At 40.5% G+C, this 23461-nt stretch overlaps 1 protein-coding gene across 1 annotated transcript; it reads right to left on the reverse strand.

Moving 5' to 3' along the window:
• Positions 1–5345: 5345 nt before the first annotated feature.
• fam120b (family with sequence similarity 120B) lies at positions 5346–19161 on the reverse strand. Its single transcript, XM_057022279.1, is given in 16 exon segments — positions 5346–8048; positions 8134–8226; positions 12189–12333; positions 12424–12630; positions 14544–14636; positions 16138–16313; positions 16448–16549; positions 17085–17268; positions 17348–17606; positions 17758–17848; positions 17851–17948; positions 18126–18248; positions 18402–18535; positions 18669–18859; positions 19030–19062; positions 19065–19161. Coding segments are annotated over 16 exon segments (2079 nt in total). The 3' UTR covers positions 5346–7995.
• Between the last annotated feature and the right edge of the window lie 4300 nt (positions 19162–23461).

Here is a 23461-nt window from a genome sequence, read left to right on the forward strand (position 1 = left end):
TGCTTTAATGCCTGCTCCTCAGCACACCACAGCAAAGAAGATGGTACTAGCCATGACAGACTGATAAAACATGTGGAGCATCCTGCTGCAAACACTGAAGGACCTGAGTCTCCTGAGAAAGTAGAGTCTGCTCATGGCCTTCTTGTAGACAGCATCGGTGTTTGTGGACCACTCCAATTTATTGTCCAGCTGAACACCCAGGAACCTGTAAGATGGGACTATTTCTACATCCTTCCCACTAATGCAGAGGGGGAAGGGTGGGGACTTACTTTTACTGAAATCCACCACCATCTTTGTCTTGGTCACGTTGAGCTGCAGGTGGTTCTCCCTGCACCACCTAACAAAACTCTCCACAAAGTCCCTGTATTCTTCCTCTTGTCCATTGTGAATACTTCTGGAGGTGACATGACACAGGGTGGTACTGGAAGTCAGCTGTGTAGGTGGTGAACAGAAAGGGGGACAGCACAGTTCCTTGAGGAGCCCCTGTGTTGCTCATCCGGGGGTCAGACACACAGCTCCGCAGTCTGACAAACTGTGGTCGACCTGTCAGATAGTCCTCAATCCAAGAAACAAGGGGAGCATCCACCTGCCTGTTCTCCAACTTAGCCCTCAGCAGTCTTGGCTGGATGGTATTGAAGGCAGAAGAGAAGTCAAAGAACATGACCCGCACTGTGGTGTTTTGTCTGTCCAAGGAGGAGTAAGCCCTCTGTAGCAAGTATATGACCGCTTCATCAACCCCCACCTTCAGCTGATAGGCAAACTGCAGAGGATCTTGGAAAGGGCTCACCAGAGGTCCGAGGTGTGACAGCACCAGCCACTCCATGACCTTCATAATGTGGGAGGTCAGTGCTATTGGCCTGTAATCACTCGGTGCCACAGGATGGGTCTTCTTCGATGATATCAGCAAGTCAGTGAGGATTCCCTCTTATTATTGCCCTTCTTGTTTGGCATCAGTTTCACATCAACCAGTCTTTTACTTTCACTCTTATTAGACTGAAGAGTTTTTTCCAAGACAAACCACATTAGACATTCTCAGGTTTGATTTGCTACAACCGCAACACCATTCAGTATAGAATGTTTATGTTGTACAGGATATTCACAATCCGTATAGGCTTTGTAAAATACACAAGGATGGGGCGGGGTGTTCAGAAATTTAAAGAAAACATTTTTTTTAAGGACTTATACTTAGGAGAATAAGAGTAAAGGCCAATGCAGGGCTCAGTTGTCGATGTAATTCATGTATCTAACACCAGATGGCGCGTTTGTTCTTTCTCCACTGCTTTCTCGGGTAGAGTTAAGGACGCACGTTCATCCATGGCAAAAGTCATATTAAATCTGCTTCTCCTTTTAACGGAGGGTAGATGAGCGTATGGCCACTTGCTGCCTTATCATCGTTCCTAATATTGGGTTATTTCGAGTTGAAGATCTTGGACTTCAGCTCCTGAAACTCAGTGGTATGTGGTAAACATTCCAGGGGTGCTGGGTATAATAGAAAGTTCATAATTAACATAATTACTAACAGGTGGTTGGTGGCTTTTATAAATGCATGTTTTGTATAGATAAAGTTAACATCCTGTAAAATTCAATTGTGTGGCAAAGGACAATAAATCAATATGGTATGCAGACATTGTTTTTGCGTAAACAGTTGTAAAAGTGTCATGAAAATATGAAAGCCATTGTTTATTTAATCTTGGGTTATATTTAACAATTTGCTGCCCTGATGCTTTGTTTTATTTATTTCTTTTGTACATGAGGTTTTGATCTTTCCTGGCTCCTATCCAGTGTGTATTCCTGCCTGCGTCCCAGTCAGCACCGAGAGAGGCTCCAGCACTCCTCGTGACCTTGATTAGAATAAGCAGCAGTGAACAAAAAATGGATGGATGGATGGTCATCAAAAGCTGGAATTCAGTGGAGGCTCATTTGAATAGTTTTAAATGGAAACCAGGTAGTCAGGCAGGTGTGATGAATACTTCCATCACATCGCACTCTGCTGGATTGCGATGTGATGTAATTGTCACCTGGAGGGCTCCTTGTGTGGGACAGTGCAGATTATAGGGGGAGCACAATGGATAACACCAATTATGGCAACATCAACCATTTGCCACACACATGTCACACCCTTCTGAAGCAACAATTATACGGCAGCTATACTTACATTGGGTCTGTCAGAGGCGCTAACCTGTGTTTACAGGCAACTAGAGAGGCATCAAGCCTTCATTTAATGGGAAAACAAATATTATATAGCAGGAGAAATGATAGTTCGTTTAATTCTGTTTGTAATAATAAATGTGTAGATTTGCTCTTGCTGACTGAGGTGCAATGTGACAGTTGCAAATGTGTCCAGAATAGCCGCTGGTTAAAACACATCAGGGTTTATTAACATGGACTTTTGTGCTGTGTTTGTCTTTTTAGATGTGATTTTGAATGTGTTTACTTGGGAAATAGATAAATATTTTTCTACTTTTTAATCAACTAAAGTTTTATTGTCATGTAACATTAGCAGGCATTCAGAATATAAGCTGCTTTATTAGTCTTAGATAAAGATACAGAATTCATCAGCTAAAGTACAATGACTTGTTGATGTATTTAACAAAGCCTCAATGTTTGTGTGACTGGGACTCAGCTGGGATTTCTCTGCTGCAGATTCTGTTTTATTTTTATCTCCATGTAAGTTTTCCACGAGGAAAATCCGATGCATGCCATGCATACTGTATGAACTGCAGCTGCCGCATACATACATATAAGCCTCAGTCTGGCACCGAGGTTGCAGAACAGATCTATTGTGTCAATATGGAAGCATTGTTGTTCCTCCTCCATGTTGTCTGGAGGGTAGTTGAGGTATTTGAACCACTGACCCGCTGGGCCTGAGGTCAAATCCACAACCATTTGGCTGCCATCCCTCACAAATGTTTATATTCTGGCCTAATGTTTGTATTGTATGTTGGAATACTTTGTTATGCTGTGCTGCACCCAAACACAAAAGGCAACAGAGGTCACAACAACACATATTAGATGCTGTAAAGGGTCATAAGTTCAATAAAGAGAAAGAGAAAAAAATCTGGTCTTCAGGATGTCATCCTATTTGTTCAAAATAAATGATTCAATACCCAAAACTGTCACCACACAAAACACACACACACACACACACACACACACACACACTGCAGTGAGAGTCTCATTATCTTGAGAGGAAAGGACGAGGTAGAGCAGAGGAAGATAGCAGGTCTGAGAGCAGACAGGTAGTCACACAGATAAATCTGTGCTGGTGTGAGTATTCCAGATGAGCTTCCACGTGATAATGATTTTCCATAATTAGCTTCCGTTTTCAAGCAACCAGACTGATAGAAAGGAGGAGTGCTCACAGTTTCCAGGCTTCCATGTCTATTTATCACACTGGTCTAGACCTGGCAATCTAAAGTGTTTCATAGGAGGAGAGGCGTTTTCCTAACATGGTCCATCTCATGTGTTTCACTGCAGTGGAGCACTTTCCTAGACCTGTAAAAAGTGTCACCTCAGTGGGGGCTTTAACACCTGGGCTGGTGTAAAGTTGGGGGTGTGAAGAAGTCTGGGGTTCACACCTCACTGACACTAGGAGATTATCCTGTAACTCACCCCTTAATACACACAAAAACGCATGGGTAAAAAATGTGTTTTTCAATATATTCTTGAGCGTAATTGTACAGTACAGTTGTACCCTCTTGCTCTCTCACTCACACATACACACACATCCTGTTCATTTTGACGCATTCATACTAAAGCGGTGATAAGACTCATTTGTACTATTGTGCTGCAACTTCTGAACCTATTTCACTGTGATCTGCTCACTTATTTCAAGAAATGACAATAAATGGGAATCTCCAAAGTGTAACTGTGCAGCTTCACCTGATTTGACTACAAATATTAGCAGGTTGGGTCAAGATTCAACGATCCAACATAGATCTTGGTTTTCAATGTTGTTGCTACAATGTGCAATATTAAAGTGTGTGTGTGTGCATGTGTGCATGTGTTTGACAGTTTCATGTTAAAGGGAAGTGCCTGTGCTTATCAAAGAGCAGAATGAGGTAGCATGTACCTGCTGAAGGGTCATCAGCTTTTTTTTTACTGTTTCCCTTCATACCACCCCCACCACGCGCGCGCGCGCACGCACACACGCACGCACGCACACACACACACACACACACACACATACACACACACACACACACACACCCCTTGTGATGAGAAAGTGTGTGGCTATTATGACTGATGTTGCAGCACAACAACAGGTCTGGTAAAAGCTGTGACTTTTCCTCATCTTTTTAATGCTGTTTCTTTACAACCTGACATGTTACTAATATGAGGAAATTAAATGAAATTGTTTTCTTTTACCACCTGGACTGGAGGTATCTGCTTTCCGTTTCCACAGAAACACATTCCAAGTGTCAAGGAGTAGAGATATGCTGCTGTTTTCTAAATTTACTGCATTTTAAGGTTCTTCCTAACTTATTTCCAAATAGCCAGAACTATTGGTCTCTATTTTTAAAATTTTCCTTCTCAAATTCTCTAAATTTGATCTTTTTAAGATACAGGACACAGATGCCACCAGAGTTCATTACTGGGGCCTAAGTGTAGAAACTACTTGAGGTGCTCGATTCATAACACATAAATATCATATTTGCCGCTGTTTATGCTTTCACCCACTGTGATGTTAGTCAAATATGTTTTTTCCATTTTAATCAAGCAAAAGAAATTAGAATAACACAATAGTTTTATAGTGAGGATGGTTGATTAAAAAGGCACGCAGTGTTATGTAGATTCCCAAAAACCAAAGTTTCTGTCATTCTTTAACTGTAATCAAAGTGTTTTCACCCATCTGTGATTTACACAGAATCAGGGCAGGTCTGACCCAATTTATAACCTAAATTTGCACGTCCTTGTGTTAAAAACAGTGAAAGACATGCTATATACTGCTATAAAGAGCACCTGATTGAAAAGATCATAAAATTCCATGGAAATATAGAGACATCTTGGGCAGTAGACCATGTTTTATGGCCTGTGAAGAAGACCTGAAGAAGGAGAAAATAATCCCCCCACTGAGGAATACAGTATGGGCCCCTGCGTTGAGCTCTGGGATTTCCCTGTTATGCTGACCTTTGCCCTTGGACCTGTATCCCCACATCCCTAACCTGACTGCTTGTTAACCTTGTCGTTCATGCATGTGACCCATCAGCACTTCAGAAGAACTCTCAACAACATCATCTGTGCAGGGTTAAACCATTACAGAGAGAGAGGATGTAAATTAGTAAGGGGGGAGGAGTGTCATGATGGGTGCTAACACAGGAATGTCACAAAACAGACACTGAGCATTCCAACAGCAGGGAGTTCAGACAACTGATAATTTATTTAATGTAGATTCTGCAGCTCAACTTAGACACAAATTTAACAATCATAACCATGCTCATAAATACTGCCTTTGCTCAATGGTTCAATAGCATAAAATCAAAAAATTACAGATTTATTAATCAGAAGATTTTGTTATCAGAACTGGTCAGAATCCAGCCAGTCCATCTGAGGGAAGACAAACCCAAGCTCAGATGCAGGAATATTCAGCTAAAGGAAACTGGAATAACTGAGACACTCACAGGCCCGGTTCTTTTCTTATTATTGACGGGTACACAAACCGAGAAGAGAGACTCCTTTCTCCACTTGAGGGCTGAGGAAACAAGACTGAATCCTACTGATGCAAAATACTCAGAAAGATACCAACAAGGAGTGCTGTTTAAAGAGAAGTTATATTCAGGGTTCATGACTGATATCATGGTTTTGTTACTGTAGTCAAAACATATTTTATAAGAAACAGTTTCATAAACATGAACTACCCCATCTACAGCACTTACATCCATCCACCCATCCTGGTCTCAGCAACAACAGATCAAGCATGATTCAAAATGAACTTCTATTGCAGATGAGAGATAGGGTTGAGTTTAAAGTACTTCTTTAAAGTACTATTTCTGTTCTTCTGAATCTTCTTGCTGTTATTCACTGGTGTATTTTCATGCCCATCACACAAATGATTCCATTATCTTTACTCTGGACTGCATGTCCCGATTGTTCTACCCCGAGTCTTTATCCCATATGTTTAAGATAACTTCACAGTCTGTAAACACAAGCAGGATGCTCACAGATCAAACATGTGTGAAGTTTATGGTAACTAATGATGTTTCATTTCATGTAAGGGTATTCAGGGTTCCATTTCCTCCTTGTCCTGTGAAACCATTCATGTTTGCATTTTTTTGTGGTAGTATGAAAGAAGATTTCTCCTGTCCACACAGTGGAGACCTTTGGTGCATGTGTCTGCTGATGAACGTCAACAAAGTAATTCCTTGGATATTGTGGGAAGAACAATTCCAGTGGCATGAAAAGGGCTTGACTTATTTTCTTAATGTCAACAATTAAAACAGTGGATAAGAAGTGAGACCAGAATGAAAACAGAGTGGTTGGCTGGTTTCCTGCACAGTCACCTGCTACCTCATAAACACATGTAAGGTACGGTAAGTGGATTTGGCTTTTAATGTTTTTTGAAATCTCTCTCTCTCTCTGTCTCAAACATACACGCACACACACACACACACACACACACACACATATATTAACACAGATACAAATTCAAAAGAATGGGGTCCCTGTAGAGGTGTCTCACTAGAGATGGGCTGACATATGGCCAGCAGACCACCGCATCGGGTGGAGCAGTGTGTGTGTGTGTGTGTGTGTGTGTGTGTGTGAGAGAGAGAGAGTGTGTGTCCATGTTTGAAAGACAGAGAGAGGGAAAGAGGGTGGGGCTGCTGAATGGTTAAAATGAGGGTGCAAATGAATAGAATGGTGGTTAGAGACAGCTGAAACCCAATATTCATTTTCACTGCTTTTGTCAGTGTGTGTGTGTGTGTGTTGAGTGTGTGCGCAGTAAATATAACTTTAAATTACTCCATAACCACGACATTGTTTTTCTTTAACTTGTTACAGAACTAATCATCAGCATAATTACTTTTGCCACACCACCAAAGAAATTAAGAGAAAGCAACAAAAACACCCAAATGAAAACTCAATTCTCATAGTTTCTGTGATGACAACAGTGAGCAAAAAAAGACACAAAACAACAAGTGATTTCTTTATGCATAAAAGTAAGTCTTGTTCTGAATGCAGATAATATAAGGAGCTGAATCTTCACGGATCGAGTTGTCAAGTGTTTTGTGTGCTGCGGTGAATGTTCTGGCTGGTTGAGCAGGTTTGAAGAAAACATCTCTTTGAGATAGTCATTAAAAATCTTTGGGATGAGGAGACCACAGAAAATAGTGGATCACAAGAACAAGAGACTTTGGAGGGTCAAACTCATTTCATTAACATGTGAGAATTCCTCCACTTTGCCAGTTAATTCCTAAACATAAATACACACACACATACACACATTGCCAGGCGGTGCTTGACGGACTGTTTGACTGAATGGCCTATTGCCATGGTAACAGCAGCACTCCATCAGTCCATTCAAGGAACAGATGGCCGATGTGCAACAGGAGGCATATGTTTCAATGAACACACACACACACACACACACACACACACAAAAGGACAGTCACACAAACACACCTATGACATTCTTTCCCCTCTCTCGCTCTCCCTCTGACACACACATATGCAGGGACGCGCCCCCGCTCAGAGGGAGGGTATTGAACAACCAGCAACATATGTTCCACTAGTCAGAGAGCATTCATTCAAAAACAGCAGAGAGAGAAGATGAGAAGGGGGTGGTGTGCAGGGGAGAAAGATGAACATAGTGAGGGAGTAATGGGTGGAGGTAGCGATAAAGGTTGTAGCAACACGAAGGAGGGACAAGAACCGGGAACAAACCCACTGAGCTCATGTGCGGCTGTGAGATGGGGAGAAAGACCACATCTCCTCCATCACACCTCCAAAGTGATGGCCCCAAGGTTTGAACGTTTGCAGGTAAATCAACGTGTGGAATTAAGCTTCTGATGATAAGAGGAAACTAGTATTTCCAAAAACACTCTTGTTCACTGAAGGAAACACAGAACATTCAATTAGTGATGCCATGCTGGTGTATCACATACAGTAGGTATGGATTATTCTAGAAATATATACTTTTGTTTAGTCCTTTAGTGCCAGTCTTCTCAAACCCACACCCACATACACACAGAGACACACACACTGGGTATCCGGGTCTTGCTCCCTCTGCTAAAGAAAGGAGAATATATTTTTAAACACTGTTAATACAAGGGGAGGGTTATATTTGGTCATGATGGCTCAGTGTATTTTGAAATGTCTTTGAATTCAAATAGAGCAACAAAGGAACATAACTCTCACCGTTTTTAATTTGTATACATATAAATACACACAAACAAACTAGCATGTCCTGGCATGTCCTCCCTGTTTAATGGCAGTTTGGATAGACAAAGATGCAGGATTGCATAATTACAACTGGTGATACAAATTCCAAAACTCAGTCAGGATCCCGAAGATCAAACTTGGTATAAACAAGTGAAAGTAGCAGGTAGGAGGTTTTTCAATAACACTTTAATCTGAAAATACTTGTTAACTTACAGGAACATGTGTTATTCATCCTTGTAATAACAGCAATTAGCCTCTAATGCAACTGCTTTGATGGCAGTTTTCACTGAGTAATGTAATTACATCATGCTTCACTTATATCACATCAACAGCATCAGATTTTCATCAAAAAGGAAAATAACTTTCTTTCAGCTACTATTGTGCTGAGAGACGAAACACTAGGGCCACCATAGGTGTTGTAAAACAGATATACTTCAGGTGAAAACTAAGGCCACCGGAAAAGTTTAAATGAAACCTTTATGGTTTGGTTAGTTACAGGTGATGAGGTGGTAACCTCAGAAGAGGGGCCACAGAGAGACAGTGAGGAGTGGAGATGGGTGCAGTCTGACAGTAATTATCCACAATGATTTGCCATCATTGTCTATTACCGGTAAGTCTGACTTCTTGACATATACAATGTTGGAGACTTCCAGTGGTACTTGGTTTGTGAGTCTTTTTCCATTAAAGTGGAATGGATTTTTTGGTGTATGTTGTCCTTCCAGGCCCATCTTTCAGTTGAAGATGATAGTAGCATAAAGTATAAAATTCTGAATTCTGGTTGTTAACAAAGCATTTGAACTGTATTTGAGTAAATCTAAGAGGGAAGAGGCAGGTTTTTACCATTATTACAGAGAGGACCCAAGTTGTGTAGTTGTGCTGTCACCCCCAATTCTCTCTTCCACATGGCCTCCAACAACAAGCCAAATCTGTTTCTAACGGCAAAGTATTACATGTTTTTGCTTAAATTGGACAATAATAACCTGTAAACACGTGAATTCTCAGACTGTGTACATATACGTTGTATAGTATCAAAGAAGGAAACAACACTGGGACTAATTTTTTCCCATGTTATTTCATTTTAAATGTGTCTTAATTAACAGAGAAACCTAGACATCATGGTAAGGAGAGCAGCAATAGAAAACTTAATTCCATATATGGAAATCAGCAATTTTTCTTTCTTTTTTCACTTTTGCAACACTTAAAATATGAAATAATATTTTTGGTAATATCCATAACAAGAAAACCTTCTGATATTTATAAAAAGCATGGACAAGACATCACAGCTAACAATTCTATGGAGGTGTTTCAGTCTGGTCTCAACGTCCCAGCAGGACCGCTTCTTCAAGCCTTTCAAAGGATTATGCCAGTAGGTACACACAACATGTAGGATCTCTGCATTTTAAAAAGATAAGAGGTAAAGGAGGGCTTAAGGATGATCCACTTCTCATGTTCTGGTACACTGAGAAAGGGAAGTCTCAATGAGATCAATCACATTCTTTCAAATGTCTTTTTAACTTCTTCAGGTTAAAAGGCAAATTAAATGCTAATCTCTCCACTCTGCCTTTTTTTGATCCTTGGTTTTCAACTGACTGCATCCCTTAGATAAACATTCTTGATGGGTAATTTACTAATCTGTTTGTCTCGAGAAATTTGATTCCTTCAACATTTTCATCGTGTCTTCCCAAAACTCTTAAATCTTTAAATCCTCCCTTTCAATCCCATCAGGAAGTTATGTTCCTTCAGCAGGAGGCTGTGACCATCTGAGAAGGGGAAATCATGGCAAAGTTAGACCAGAATAAAAGCAAGGAAAAGGTTTTACTTTCACGCTTTTGTTACCTCGGTGCCAGCCTGTGCTGCCCTCTGTTCTGATGTGATCGAACCCTGGGGGAGTTTGGATGATGGTGATGATAGTGGACTCACTAAGTCTGACAGATGCTGCCAGTTCCAACTGCATCATCCGACACTGAATAGAACTGAATGCCTGCATACAATCATTACTTATCTTAGCGTTTTAATCAGAATCCTCAACAAATAACCAACAACTCACATTCACATTGCACTCCCTGTAGTCTGTGCACTAATTTAACTGATGAAATGGAATGACTGACAGAAAATAGATGTGGCTAAGCCTAAAAATCTGTTCACATGTTCAGAAAGGCTTGTGAAATACTTTTCACTTTCAGTTGATTCACTACACTCCTAACACCACCATCATTGTAGATTTGCAGATATATGTTCTGTATTTTAAAAACAAATGGCCTTCAAATAAATATGAAACAATTATGATGAAAAACTGTCACTTCTGTGAGAGGCAGAATATGTCAAATGTAATGTAAAATCATTATTGCTGTTTTAGAGATTAGATGGCAAAAAATACCAACACCTGAAAAATGCTGCATATATTTACAATTAGTGCCAAATTAACAAGAGCTGTTAAAGCAGCTACTTATATTAGACTCACTGTTGGAGACTAATTGCATGGACAGGCGGGTAGACGAGATATTTCCTGGGAAGATAAACATCAGGCTTCATTCCAAACATAAACCAAACCAGCCCCTCATAGCCACATAGCACCAAAATACTCTCACGCAAATACACAAATACACATGCAAACACAGTTCTGTAGTAACGATTGGCGTCTGCTTCTCTCTGAAATGAAAAACAGGGGTAGAAGGAGTCTATACTCTTCCATCTATAAAACCAGAAACATCCCCAGGAGAACCACAAGGACTGACAGTTGGGCACAAAGCAGACAGTTTGGCGCAACTCTGTGACTTTGCACCACCATCCCTAGTCCAAGAGACCATTGGGTCCAAGCAAAACTGCTTAAGTTTGTAGTTCGGGTATCTGCAGAGCTATCTTCAGACACACTACCAACAAGATACCACACACCTTCATGCATTCAAGTGTTTAAGGGGGTGTTTTCAAGGTGCAAAGAAGTCCGAGGATGATAAAAACTCTGACTGATCGGAAAGAAAAAAAAGAGGTTTAAGAGGAAAACAATTAACAGTCGGAAGGGGATAGCTGTGGGTAAGGGGAGTAAAACCAGGGTAGAGACAGAACAGAGAGCCTGTAATCAGCTAGTCTTGTTGTGTGTCTTAAAATAGTGCCCCCGCCCCTTGCCCCTATCTATAAACAGAAACCTACTATTACTGGTGCACTGACAAAGCAAGTCTCAGATTCAAGCACGCACATATGCACGTGAAGGCCGCAAAACACATGGAGTCGATTACAGAACAGCCCTCTGGGTAATGTGGTTCTGTCATGGGCACCAGAGAACTACACCACAAATGAACTGTCAGATTAAAATTCTACTGCCTTCTGAGAGCTCTCATCACTTTAGATCACCTTCCTCTTGCTGACATTCTCTTGCCCTCACAAGATCACTTGTTGAAAAGTTTACACTATATAGGCAAACAGGAATTATAAAAACTGAAATGGATGTAAAATATGCAATGATATGTAATATGATACATGTGTAAAAAAGAAAAAAACAACTGAGGCGGTTTATGCATCAACACCAGTGTGGTTTTCTGTACCACTGGGCCACCAGGGAGCCCTAGAAATACCATAATATTTCATAATTAAGGTCAAAATATTTTTCTCTCCCTGGTCTTTGTGTAACCAGGACAGTCTCGAGATCAAGCCGTGTTATAAAAGAGTCCTGGGCAAAATAGTAACATCATTATGTTCAGTGAGATGAGAAAAAAAACCCTGATGGACAGTGGACATCCAAACTGGGCCTGTCCATTCATTTTGCAAAAATTAACTCAATCAAAGACTTGTTTTGAGTAGTAACAGTTACCAACCGGTGAGTCTTTCTTTGAAACTGGTGCCTGGTGTGGTTTTATGACCTTGCTCTCTTTTATTGGGTCTGGACTCCAGGATTCTTCCTTTCTTCCTACAGGTTTCCATTAGTTTTCCTCTCAGACAGAGAAACAAAGACAAAAATGACTGGAAAAGATGGAATGGGTAAAAAAAAAAAGTAAGTCTGAATACACACAGCTTTGTATAACATTTCCTTTTTCCTTTGTTTATACTCACATCACTCTCCAACAATACAACTTTTTCCACACCACTTTGTGCTTGCAGGTACTTTAAGTGGAAAAGGCGTCCGTCGAAGCTGTGCCAAGGCATTAGAGCAGCATTGGGCAGTGGGCCACCGCTGGCACAGTTGGCTCCCAGCAGGTGGCCCAGGCCCCGGACATAGAGAGATCCCAGCTGCACCGCACGACTGGAGAGGAAAGGCAGCTGGAGAACAGAAAATCATTTCACATTTGGTTGACTCTTCACCTCTGACAACACTGGACTGCAGCAATGAATTGTCAGCAGGTCAAAGTCAACTTCACAACATGACAAGTGATCTTTGGCCGTCTCTGAAATCACACACTCCTTCACTATTCCCTAACCTCATTACTCATTGCCATGTCTAGCATCTCATGCACTGCCGTTAAGGAGCATCTGCCGTAAATTATTTTTCACAATGAATTACGGATCACAATAAGAGCACTAAATTGGGTACAGCAATCCTTATTTAACATTTAGACACCCCTATAAAATGGCGTACATCCCAGTTAGTGCACTATATAGGGAGTGGGGGTCATTTTAGACAATGTTTCTGTTTGGTAAATTTAACAAAGTGATTTTAATAAAAGTGGGTATGCTTATCACAGGATTATTCAGGCCTGCTAAATAATTAGTGTGCCAGGCTGCTTTTTGCTTCATTAGAACAAATTAAAGCACAAAAGAATAGTCTTATCCATGTCTCATTCATGTCAGCAGCAAAGAGGAAGAAGCACAAAGGAAAATATAATAAAGAAAGAAGCTAACGACAACAACAGCAGGTAAATGTTGTTTGTCCGTTCAGTTCTCAGCTGTCCTCACACAGAACTGATAACAGTGATTACACACACACTCACACACACCTGAGGCTCTGCCTGCCATCTGCTTGAAACACAGCAGTCAAACAGCTTCAACCTTTGAAAACAATGAACCACTGGGACGATACAAACACTGACAAGGCAGAGAAATACACACATAAAGAGACAAGGAGGGAGATAAGGAACAATATGAAGAAAGAGAAAGTGATCAAGTGTATAAAGCAGCAGAACATGAGAACGCACAGAATGACAAAGATGGGATGGAGTGTGCTGGTGTAAATTTCTCCATGTGTCAAGCATCAAGACAGGCAGGCAGCTGTTGGAGGCTCTCTGTAATATGGACACACATATACTGAAACAAAATTACCCTCTTTCCCTCGTTCTCCTATACACATACACACACACATGCACGCACACACACACAATCTATTTATCACCCAGAAGTCAACAAACTCTCAGAATGTCAGCAATGTAAAGCACATGTTTTTTGTCATTTAAATTAAATTGTATTTGATCTTTTATGACACATTTTTAACATGACAGTTACATAGAAGGGAGTTTTAGCTACACACATACAAAGATGCAACATCAAACAATCAAACACAGAAGGCAAACAGTTTAGCCTTCATTTTAGTGAATGTATTCATCGGTTTGATTTGTGTGTGGTTTATCTTTACAAGAGTTATTCTCCCAGTTGTAAACACACCCAGCTTTAATTACTGCATACAGAGACAGGGCAGTGATAAGAATACAAATTAGTGAGCTATGTTAAGTAAACATCTAAATTAAATAAGGGCAAAGCTATAACCAACCAGCAAGAATTTGTCTTATTGTTCTTACTTTTGGAATGGAACATTTAGACAACATTTCTCCAAAAGAAATGAAAATAATGTCATTGGATTACACAAATAGCAGTTATAGCTACGTCAGCAGTGGCCTTGCTATTAAAACACAGCATCAAATTTCTGTTTTTACCTGTTGAAAGATGGAAATGGTTATTTGTTTAAGGCTGTAAACATTTTCCCTGATTTGCTGGTACACCCAGGAATCAGACTGGAATTTCTTTCTTCCGGTTGGGGCCTTAACTTTCTAAAATTCTAAACTTCTTGTTGGTTATGTTTGCCCTGAGTGCTGTAAACTTCTGGGGTTTTTTCCTGCAGCAGAAATTTCAACAGGTTGCCACTGGATTCATACAATAGAGTTGATATTTTTTTTTACATAAATAAATAAAATAAAATAAACACAGATAATTTGCTGATTTATTCTACACTTTTACTGACTGACCTTTATCTGCTGGAGCTTCTGGGCTGATTTCAGTCTCAGGCACACAGCTTGACTTAGGTAAGCATCCAAGTCCTCTTGAGACAATGATTTTATCTGAAAACATAAACACACACAAACACACTCACAAAGAGGAAAATATACAGTTACCCAACTCAATCACATCCCAGTATTTCTTCGGTGCAGGTCAGTTTGTTTTGTCTGCTCTCTGTCCAACTATTCAGCAACAATGCTGAATGCAGTGACCAGGCTACCCATTTGTGTGTACAAAACAAACAGAGCTATTTAAATACAAGGGTGACACGGTGCTGTGAGTGCTGCAGCCTTCAGACAACAGCCACTGTTGTCTGACAGCCTGTCTGCTCATCTTTGATTGTCCACTTCACTAATGGGACATCAGACAAGCATGGCTGTCTGTCTGCTGCCCCTTGTTCATTTCAATGAAGAGGCCGCAGACAGACAGCAGAGCTTGTTTGCCTAAAACCTAAAGTCTGGAAAGCTGTCTGTTCTTCTGCTTCTCTGTCTGGAGAGATGGTCCACAGTCCCATCAATTTTGTTTTTAAGGAAAGCGTAACTCTGTAACTAACTTGGCATATGATTATCATAATCATTTATCAGGTTGTTAAAATATGTCCAGACAATGTTCCAGGGATCGCCATCTCTCAAAAAAATGATGCTTCAACAACCCCTAAAATAAAATTTGTTTTTGAGACTACAGGGATGGAAAGGAAGTGTAAATTAAAGAATTCCAAGGGAATTTCAACCTTGATAGTGGTATCGGATATAGCAGGTTAATAATAATGTGGTTAATTTACTTTAAAGTTTGTTGTGATTTTTGTAATTACTAAAAAAGTATCAAATAATTTGTCTCCAGATGTCAGTGGTCTATGAGTTTCAAAAGAAGCGAACTTGACCCCTTCACTCCTCATCGTGGGCGCCACCAAAGGTCATACGAGCTGCAAACTCTAGTTGCGTTACTCATCACCGACGAAAGCATCGGAGTTCCAGTTAAATTAAGGAAGAAGGCGACAAATTCATAAATGAGTTAGAAAAATGTAAACATCAGCATTCTTTCTCTAATATAAGGGTGTAAACATTTTTACAGGCAGCACAAGTGCTGGCAGATTTATAGTCAAAATAAAAAACATTCAAAAGATATTCAAATCACTCTAATGATAATCAAGTAGCTGTTGACATAGAGGCTGAGTTACAATGAAACCACTGTGTGGCTAACTACTCCGAGTGATAGTGTTTACTATTGAGCCATTCACAATGCAAAACACACCATCAACAAATGATGTTTTGCCTCTAAATGCTATTTAGGTTAACTTTCCAAATCCAAATGTTACTAAATGTTATTTGATTGCCCCTTTATTTTTAGGTTACACAAATCTTTTGCTTTGCTACCCATATAGTGCTACACTGAAAGGAATGTCCACATCTGATTAGATTTCGTTGCTTGAATGTTTTATTTCACAACATTATGTATTTACTGAAGGGTAAGCCAACACCTTAACACATTCTCCCCTTGCTATTTTCCTGTGTACTTCGAATACTCAAAACAACCAAAGAAACAAAGTACATTATTAAAATTTACCTGGAGGACAATGTAAGTTAGCAGACAGAGAGCAGCCAGCAGAGAATCTTCAATGTTTCCATACAGCTCAGAATACTCAGGACAATCAAAAATCGAAAGAAAAGTGGTCAGCCGAGGAGCAGCAACTTCAGGCCTGGTAGCAAACCACAATAGGTCTAGGCTTGGTTTCTCACTTTCTGTGGAAGGGAGAAAGTAATGGAAATTTATATGACTTTAAATTGTACTTTAAAATCAGCCAGACCATTTTAATTAAAGTTATATGAGAGACAAACAATACAGAAAATAGTTAAGAAAGCAGCAGGTATGGTACATGGTAAGGTGCGTGGGATAGGATGGACCATGTCAGGTTCTAGCAGCGAATTTCCAGGGTAGGCAAACCATTCCCGGACAGCTGGGAGGTCAGAACAGATGTCTACAACAAAAAGAGACAAAGAATATGTATAACTTATCTGACAATGAATCCTACCTTGTATAATGAATGTCTAGGCACAGTTGTACCTTTGTCCGAAGCCACATTTTACTAAATTGTTAATAACTGAGCACAACCTATAACTAAAACAGTCTGTTTTCTTTATTGAGTATTCTGGGATAAATTCCTTCCATTACACTGTAGTTGGTGATCAAAAGGCAAATATCTTGGTCCAGTGAAGCTGCAACTTTTGTAAGATGGCTTACAAGATGGCTTAGTGTAGGTTAACTTAAATATGTAGCGGACACAAATTGCTAACATTTTCCCTTTTTTGAACAACATACAAAATGTATGTAATAATAATGCTCCAAATATCAGTGAAAATTTCTGAAAATAAACTTTTGGAAAACCTACAAGAACAATCAGGTCTTGCTAACATTTTAAAAATGAGATCAGTGTGCCTGCTGTGTGGAAAAAAAACTGTTTATATATATGTTTATGTGTACGAGTGACCCATTCAATAAATTTGATGTCCTACCATCTTCTCTGTTCAACAAAAGAAGCCCATAGATGAGTTGTCTGCAGAGTTTATAAAGGACAGCCTGAGGTAATAATTCAGGGTCATTTTCATCCTCCAGAGTGTTGTTACATTCAATCACTCCCTCCCAAATCACCCTGTAAACCATGAAACCCTCCGCTACCACATGCTTTTCTCTACAGGCCTGTGGACAAGCAGAATATATAATTCAAACTTGATTTTAATTTAACATCACACACTCTTAAATGAGGCAGAGAGAGTACCTTTAATACTTCTGCACTAATGTGTTTTTCAAAGGCAGGGTCAGATGACGGTGTAAGGATGTCACACCGCTGTGCAGGCAGTAAGTATAAGTCAAGTACTCGCTGCAGTATCTCTCTCTGAGACCCTGACAGATTCAGACACTGTGGGATCAATCCAGACTCGCCCCTCTTTCCCTCCCAAACAGAGCTCACAAGATGTGAAACTGCCAATACCATTTGATCTCGTGGAACAACAGTTTGTGCTGAAGGACTGTTTAGCCTGGGAAATAATAGATCTTTTAGTATTCCATTAAATTGTATTCTTTATCACATTGCTAAATAGTAGTTCACAAGAAGGAGAGCATGCACATGTAGTAAGTCAAATATAAAATGATTAAAAAACTACTGATTATATGCAAACAATTAACCACCTGTATGTTGCCAAAGCATCATTCCTGATATGATACATCTTCTCCTCTGAAACCACATCATTACCAAGGAGACAGGCCAGCAGGGGCAGTTTGTAACTACCAATGCTAGGCTTTGGCAGAGCCTATGGCGATTGTAGAGGACTGTGGTAAGGCTGTCTATCCTCAGCTTCTCCACAGAAAAGTAGGGGGCACTTTCAAAAACAAAACCATAATCAAAATTAAATGACTTAAAGGACATTTTCTATGGTTTATCGATAACACAATTTTCTGCCATCTAATAATAGTTCATTCTGACAATAGTCAACACTTCTAATGCATTCCATCAAAATGTAACTAAATAATGTAATATTTCATTTGCTAAAACTAACCTGTCATATATGAGGAAATCTGAATCCTGACCCAGAATGCCCATGCTGCCATGCTGACAAGCATAACTGGCAATTTCATAATCAGCCTCCTGCAATGTGCAAAATACTTCCTGACCCAGTGTTCTGTATATGAGAAGGCAAAAATACCGACAGTGAGAAGTGTGAGCCAAAATCAGCTGAAACTGAAAGTAAGGTTTTCACATTATTAAAAATTTGCTATCACAATCTTCAGTTAGGAGTGGTCAAGAGTGAGATTTTCATGAAATAAAGGCTGACCTGAGAGCAAAACATGTAAATGTTGCCAGACCAAAGGGAAGACAAAAGAGGTCCCTAACAGGCTGCTTCTTGTGTTTCTTAACAAAATGAAATATTTTAGAAACCTCTGCATTCACTTTGCGCCTCCTCTTCACCTGTGGACAGATAGGGATAATGTACACAGGAGGTGAAAATAGGTGTAAACTCACACAGAGTTGATTCTCTTGCAATTATATATGACATAATAAGGAGAATAAGAATCATAGAATAAAAACAAGTTCTTCTCACCCACTCTGGCCTCTTTTGCTCCTTCACCACCCCATCAAAGAAGAACACAAGTCTGATGCCAGCTGTGGTGAAGGTCTCCACCCAGCTCTTCAGCACATCCATGTATTCTTTCCATTGTCCCCCACACAACCAGTCTTTGCTGGTGTACCAGTGTCGAAGGCAGGCCATACCATCCACAACAATCGTAGACTCTAGAGTTGAATGAAATAAAAAGTAGACTACAAAATAGACTAATCTCCAATGACAACAACGCTCAGTAACACTTAATATGATGGAAAATTGTACATAAATGTTATTACATTATAAAAATGAATTAGGATTCACACCATTCCTACAATTTTGACATTAAAATAAACTCAACTGGTATTGTGAGAGGATGTTGTGTAATCTTGGTTTTCAATATATATTGATTGGTCACTTCTCTCAAGTTCACGACCTCGCAGGCTTCTGGACAGCAGCGCTCCATAAAGGCCTGAAGCCCTCTTACTCCCATTTCTGCAGCAAAGAAATTGATATGCGGTTCGGAATTAAATTAATTTAAGAAAATCAAATCGAGCTTAAAATCAAATCGTGCCAAATAAACAGATAAAAGTTTTTAAAAAAACTTGTTTATAATATGGCGTATTTGAAGTCATAAATGAGGTCAAATTATTGATTCTGATGCTGTGGATTTGCCTACATCTACACATTTTAAAAGGTTGGTTTATAAATTTGCTCCAAATGCCAATAGCTTACTTTCAATCGCGGTATGAATTAGCAGTAGCCAGACACACAGCAGCGTTTTGTTTACTTCCTGTCTTCGCGTGGAACGTCATCACGTTGCGAAAAGGAGCACACATGCGCGGCGCTCGAACAGCAGCAAAAGTAATATCCCGCTGCCTATGAATTACCCCCCCCCCCACACACACACACACACACACACACCAACAAGGTGGGAACTCCAATATTTGATTAAATACACTTGCACGCATTCATTCATAATTAAGATGACACAGTCCTGAAAGTTTTAATGACGCAGATTCAACGAAATCTATTTTGTTTATGTGGGCTCCCCCCTCCCATTATGGCTCTGCAGGCTGCTATCAGAGGCCACCTAATTGCTCTCCAGGCTCTCTTGGAGAATGGCCGTTCATTTCTAAAGTCATGAGCTATTACATCTACCTTCTTAGGACAAAGGCCCCCTGTCTCTCTTAGTTTATTGTCTGAATAGTGCAGATATAAAGGAAGGAGCATATGCTGTATGTCAGTCCAGCTGTCAGTATCTGTCATTCTACAACCAGATGCTCTGAAAACAGGGTGAACAATATATACCCTCTAGTCAACTGATCTTTGATGCAAGGAACAATTGTGTTGTGTAGAGCACTCTCCTTTGATTTCATTGGATAGTTGTGACCACAGATATCGATCTTAAATACCCAATAAATACCAAAAAAATGATTTTTTTTTTTTTTTTTAAAATGCCATGTTCATGGTTCTCTTGGGTGGCAACCACAGCAGGGAAAAAGACTGCTGACATGTGAAAATAAAGGTCCCTATGAGCTCTATCTAATTACATTTTCTTAAAAGACATGCTCAGGATTCAGATCATTGGACTAATTAAAACTACAATAAAGAATCAGAGCACAAGGATGTTGCCACAACTGAACAGCACAGGCACAGTGTGTTGATCAGGAATAGGGGATAAAAATGGGGGCAAGAAGTTGTTAACATTAGAAGATAACATGTCCTTATGGTTGTATGTTAATGCAGAAGAGGGATAAACACAAATGCTGCTTCAGCAAAGCATATATATAATGTGTTTGAAGTAAGTTTGATTATGAGGACCAAGCTAATTTTTTTTCAGTTCAAAGTAGAAGATTTGTCTTATTGCGAGAAATAGCTTTATAGTTACAGCATCCCTTTTTGACAAATTTTGTATTGGTTCTTTGACCATTCATGAATCCTTTTACTTCTTCCTCTTTTTACACTAGTTCTTCCTTCTAGTTTTTGATCTCCTCCCCTTTTATTTCCTTCCCACTTTTGTCTTCCCCCTTCTGACCAAAGCTTGACTCAGGAGAAATAGAGGCAGATGTTCCAGGAGCAAACAACTGCCCTCAACCCTACCCCCAACACCTCCCATTTGTACTGGATCAACAGTTAACCCCCAGAAAGAATTGACCATACAGGCACGCACACAAAGAACACCGCTGCACAAATCTGTACTGGCTCAACAGTTGTCCCCTACTGAATGAACAATACACACACAGACACAGACACACGCACAGTGCTGTCCAAATCCCTTCTGTGTCCCTGATAGTAGCCACCATGGGGTCAGGTCTTGTGTCAGCATCCAGGGCCCAGGGTCTCTCTGGGCAGCTGGCCTGGCTAATCCTGATGCTGGAGGCCACAGGTTCTCAAACTAAAGACCCCTGGGGGGACAGGGCAGGGATCTCAGGGAGCAAGGAGTGTGCAATTTGTCCAAAGTGAAGGGGACTTTTTTTCTGTTATAAATCTAATATACTTAAAACCTTAAATTTTAAGATAAGGCAAATTTCTATGACAATTTAGTGTCTACAGTATAAATAAATTATATTCAAAAGCAGACCCTGTACAGAAAAAGTAAAGGTTTTTATCATCAAGTGCTCCTAAAAAACAAAACAAAATAAAAAATTTCAAAATACAAAACCCCCAAAGTTTATCAAAATAATTCATTAATCAGGACTATATGTCTGTCTCGTGTCATCATATATTCATATAAAGTCATTGTGTAGAGTAAACACAAAGTTAAGAGTGAAACAAAATATGCAGAAATAATATCTGCCTTCTATATGCGCGTGCGCGCGCACACACACACACACACACACACACACATATATATATATATATATATATACCGGTGTGATCCATCCATTCTGGCACGCACACACATACACACACAGATATATAGAACATATGGTCACCTCATACTCATTGGATGCCTTTACTGTGATTTGGGCCAGAATCCAACAAGCAACTATAGCAGCTTTTCAACTATAGTAGCTTCACCTACAAAAGCATTTGTCCTGCAATCAAAGGATGAGGGGAGAGCAAAAGGAGGAGGAGGGAGAGGAAGATGAGACTGAGGTAGAACAATAGATCTATTGAGTGGTAACAAAGAAGATAGCGATATAAAATGATAAATTAAGAGTTGTACAGAAGGCTAGAGATGAGAGGGGCCATTTGGTAGTTGGTTGGTGTTGTGGCGTTTGGTGAGCAGATGGCCGAGACTCGAGAAGGGGCGTGTCCTGTCCTCGCGACCCTTCACAAATCACACTGATTCTCCCCCGAGGGCCTCGCGACTCGCCGTTCAATAAGAATCAATGGGAATTACTTCACGAGAGAAAGAGATGAATGGGCGGCGGGGCGCGAGATCTCTTCCTTTGTTGTCCCTCTGCGTGTCACAGAGCTCCTGCTCTCTTGCTCTCTCTCACACACGCACACGCACACACACACACACACACACACACGCGCGCGCGCACAGAGCTCTTAATCTCTCTCATAAACAGAAGTGCGTGGGGACCACACGCGCACATGTACACGCGCAGACAACAGAAGAGCACTTCAGTTAAACAATCGACCTCAAGTTAAACAATTTTAAAACCTCACACGAGCGCGCGCGCACACATACGTGCAGTGACCAAGAGGGAGGAGCCTCATGTCTCAGATGCTTCCTTAATTAGAGAATCCCCTAGCATAAGTTATGTTTGGGTTCCTCTTAGTGAAGGAAGGAGAGGCGTCACTTTCGATCTCACCATGCTGCCTTTCAGTCACGCTTTGCTAGCGTAATCGGAAAATGCGTGCCACGTCATGGTGATGAATGACTGATGGTATATTGGCCTATTACAGAGAGGGAGAGAAAGAGCCCAGGGACCTCTGAAAGTCGGGATGAGTGTAAATAAAGGGCTTTCAAGAGAAGGATTTTACGCCGTGCCACATAGGAGCATTGTATGCCATTGAGAAAGGGGCTGAAATCAACAGGTTAAATGAAATGAGCAACTCGGTGCAGCGTCCACTGGCTAAACACACATACGGGCATCTGGAAAGACTTTGGCAGGCAAGGATAATAGTGTTAAAGTTGAAGGTTAAAGGCCCCTCAATCATCCTGAAAGGGTGTAAAGAACACTCCATGGACACGCCATCGCATTAAACATAGGGTTTTCATTTATCTGTATGGTGACCCAAAGGAATTACAGGCGGGGGTCATCAAACTTGTGCAAGGATGTACACGTTGAACACACACGAGTTTGTGTTGACACGTTCTCCGTGGAGATTGATGGTGGGGTCACTTTTCGAAGTTTTGGAATTCTCGGGGAAAAGTGGAGAACAAAAACAATGTACTTGCTTAAGCTGTTTCAACCTTGGATTGTTAATTAGGACAGGCTTCACCTGTTCCAACAATGTCAGTATTAAGTAACCCCGAGCAGCCGTTTCACAGCTTTTCATTTTCATTTTGCAAACACAGCCCACATCGATAACATCATAACTTCAACTGGCATGAAAGAGTCAGGAGCGCCATCACAAAGGGGCGCAGGACAATGCCTCGGGTTTGGGTTGAATAAAACAACTCATTGCGCACCAGCATCGTTAAGTTACCTAGCAGCGACAAATAACTTCATAATGACATCCTGCCAACAAGTGCAATTTTCCCCCCGCATTTTTATGCGGATATACACACATATGCAAATTAGACAGTGGGTCAACTGGGTGCGCAGTGAGCTCAGTGTTCCCGTACTATTTCGGAGAATCGGGCGGTCTCACAATAACGTACGGACATA

The sequence above is a fragment of the Takifugu flavidus genome, chromosome 2 (genome assembly GCF_003711565.1).
Source record: "Takifugu flavidus isolate HTHZ2018 chromosome 2, ASM371156v2, whole genome shotgun sequence".
Lineage (NCBI taxonomy): Eukaryota > Metazoa > Chordata > Actinopteri > Tetraodontiformes > Tetraodontidae > Takifugu > Takifugu flavidus.